At 32.0% G+C, this 1,862-nt stretch overlaps 2 protein-coding genes across 2 annotated transcripts in view; both read right to left on the bottom strand.

Annotated features, from left to right (window-relative positions):
• LOC109580659 (uncharacterized) overlaps positions 1–676 on the bottom strand; it is a 6,588-nt gene extending 5,912 nt beyond the window's left edge. The window contains exons 1-2 of the mRNA XM_019994071.1: positions 566–676; positions 41–119 (exon numbers count right to left, since the gene is read on the bottom strand). The gene's annotated coding sequence lies outside the window, so the exon portion shown is untranslated. The remainder of the gene's footprint in view (positions 1–40; positions 120–565) is intronic.
• A 53-nt stretch (positions 677–729) lies between these two features.
• LOC109580644 (uncharacterized) lies at positions 730–1,856 on the bottom strand. The gene is made up of 5 exons (XM_019994048.1): positions 1,793–1,856; positions 1,596–1,740; positions 1,214–1,428; positions 1,070–1,167; positions 730–1,013 (listed from the first exon to the last, which is right to left on the bottom strand). The coding sequence occupies exons 2-5, from the start codon at positions 1,722–1,724 to the stop codon at positions 838–840; spliced, it is 618 nt and encodes a 205-aa protein (XP_019849607.1). The 5' UTR covers positions 1,725–1,740; positions 1,793–1,856; the 3' UTR covers positions 730–837.
• Between the last annotated feature and the right edge of the window lie 6 nt (positions 1,857–1,862).

Genomic DNA, 1,862 nt, shown 5'->3' with positions numbered 1-1,862 from the left:
TTCCGCTATACGGTATTCCCCAATTATCATTAGCACACACTTGAACTTGTCCATATCTCCAGAAGTAACTGCTTGATTCGCTATACTATAGAGGCGAACTGTACCATTGACACATGGAGCTATGGTAATTGAAAAAATACATGTTTTTATAGCATAATTGTAACGCTTTTAGATGCTCAAAGCTCATTGATCAAAACTGTTTAAAGCATATACATGTAATTTGTAATAAAAAAACCAGAAACAATTAATGCTATTTTTAATGCTTATGATGAAAAGGTAATACATGTACATGTTGCTCAGGAATTACAAATTGACATTACACTGGCACATGTACATGTACAAACAGTTAAAGACATGATACATGTTTATAGTCTAGGTAACAATTGATCCCAAAATATGTCTAGTACTCTATTTATACTCATTCACCCAGAACATAATACAAATAAAATTTCATGTGGTTACAGGTAGATTGTAGATCTAAAAAGTAACTTGATAATGCTGAAGATACAGAACTGTCTAGATCCATGTTACAGCAGTAACAGCATCAGGCCTTGGACGTACTTACCAAGCGGATTGATCCATTAGTGCACTGTTCCATAGTCTCGCTACTGAATCAAGAAAAACAATCGGAAAACCAGAGCAAAGACTTTATTGAAGCATATCTATGATTGAAGCATGCTATCACGTGACGTATTAACTTGTTAGTAAAACTATTATTAATAACTAGTATTAATAACTAGTAATAGCTAAGACAAAACTAAAAATGCTAACTAAAATTGCAAAAAAGGAGAGACAATATCTACTTAACAGCAATAATTCAACACAAGAAAATTATATTTAGAGGAAAGTTTCTTTAGATTCTTCAAGCATAACACCAAAACTTTCAACTTGACCACCTTGACATTCTTTTTCATTCATAATGATGCCATTGAGATCATTTTCCCTTTCACTTTCATCTTCATCACTACTGTCAAACTCTTGAGCAAATTTTAATTTGATACTGTGAACCGAACCTATTATTATTATCATTTCAGTCAAAAGTTTAAAGGTACATATTAGAATAATCTACCTGCAGGGGTAGGTGGAACAGCTTCATAACATAGATTCTCAACAGTAAAGTTATCATTATTTTCTTTCTTAATAATTTTATTGGACCTCTTCTTATAGCTATTGAACATAATCTTTATATATACATTGACTGAGGTCAACTTACCGTATAAGACAGGCCACACTGATAATTATTATTATCACGAGTAAGACTCCAATTAAAATACCAATTGTTATTCCTGCTATTTGTCCAGCAGATAGTCCATCATCTGTAGGAGTTGCTGAAGCAGAAGGTGTCACTACAACAGTAGTTGATGGTGGATTTAGTAATGTAAGACTAGCAATTGTGAACCCAGCATTGACATATCTTGGATCAGCTTCCTATAATAAATATAATAATAAAATAAGTTTAGCCACATGAAGGCTGTAGCTTTGGCTACTAAACAGTAGCACTGTAAAAATAATAAATATTGCTTAAACTTCAGTGAACTACACTACTAATATAATTGTCCTTCATATACAGAATTAAAAAATACATTGTAGCTTGCCTTTATAGCTGCTACAACTGCATTGGCATCAACAGGAGTTCCAGATTGTCCTTTGACATAAAACGTCACTTTTAGTCCATTATTTGTTTCAGTTATCTCTGTAATAACTATATCATCAGGTTTTATCATGTTATTTCTTGATGTCCTATTAAATAAATTGTATCATAAGTATTTGTGAATTATTTATTTCATTTTACCTTTTCCTTTTTTGTGAAGAGACACCATTACAGTCATTGCTGCTACAATATTCATTAAAACCTCTGCTGT

The sequence above is a fragment of the Amphimedon queenslandica genome, unplaced genomic scaffold (assembly GCF_000090795.2).
Source record: "Amphimedon queenslandica unplaced genomic scaffold, v1.1 AMPQUscaffold_13483, whole genome shotgun sequence".
In the NCBI taxonomy this organism is placed as follows: Eukaryota; Metazoa; Porifera; class Demospongiae; order Haplosclerida; family Niphatidae; genus Amphimedon; species Amphimedon queenslandica.
Note: the sequence above shows the minus strand (reverse complement) of the source record. Positions and strands in the feature narration are given on the sequence as shown.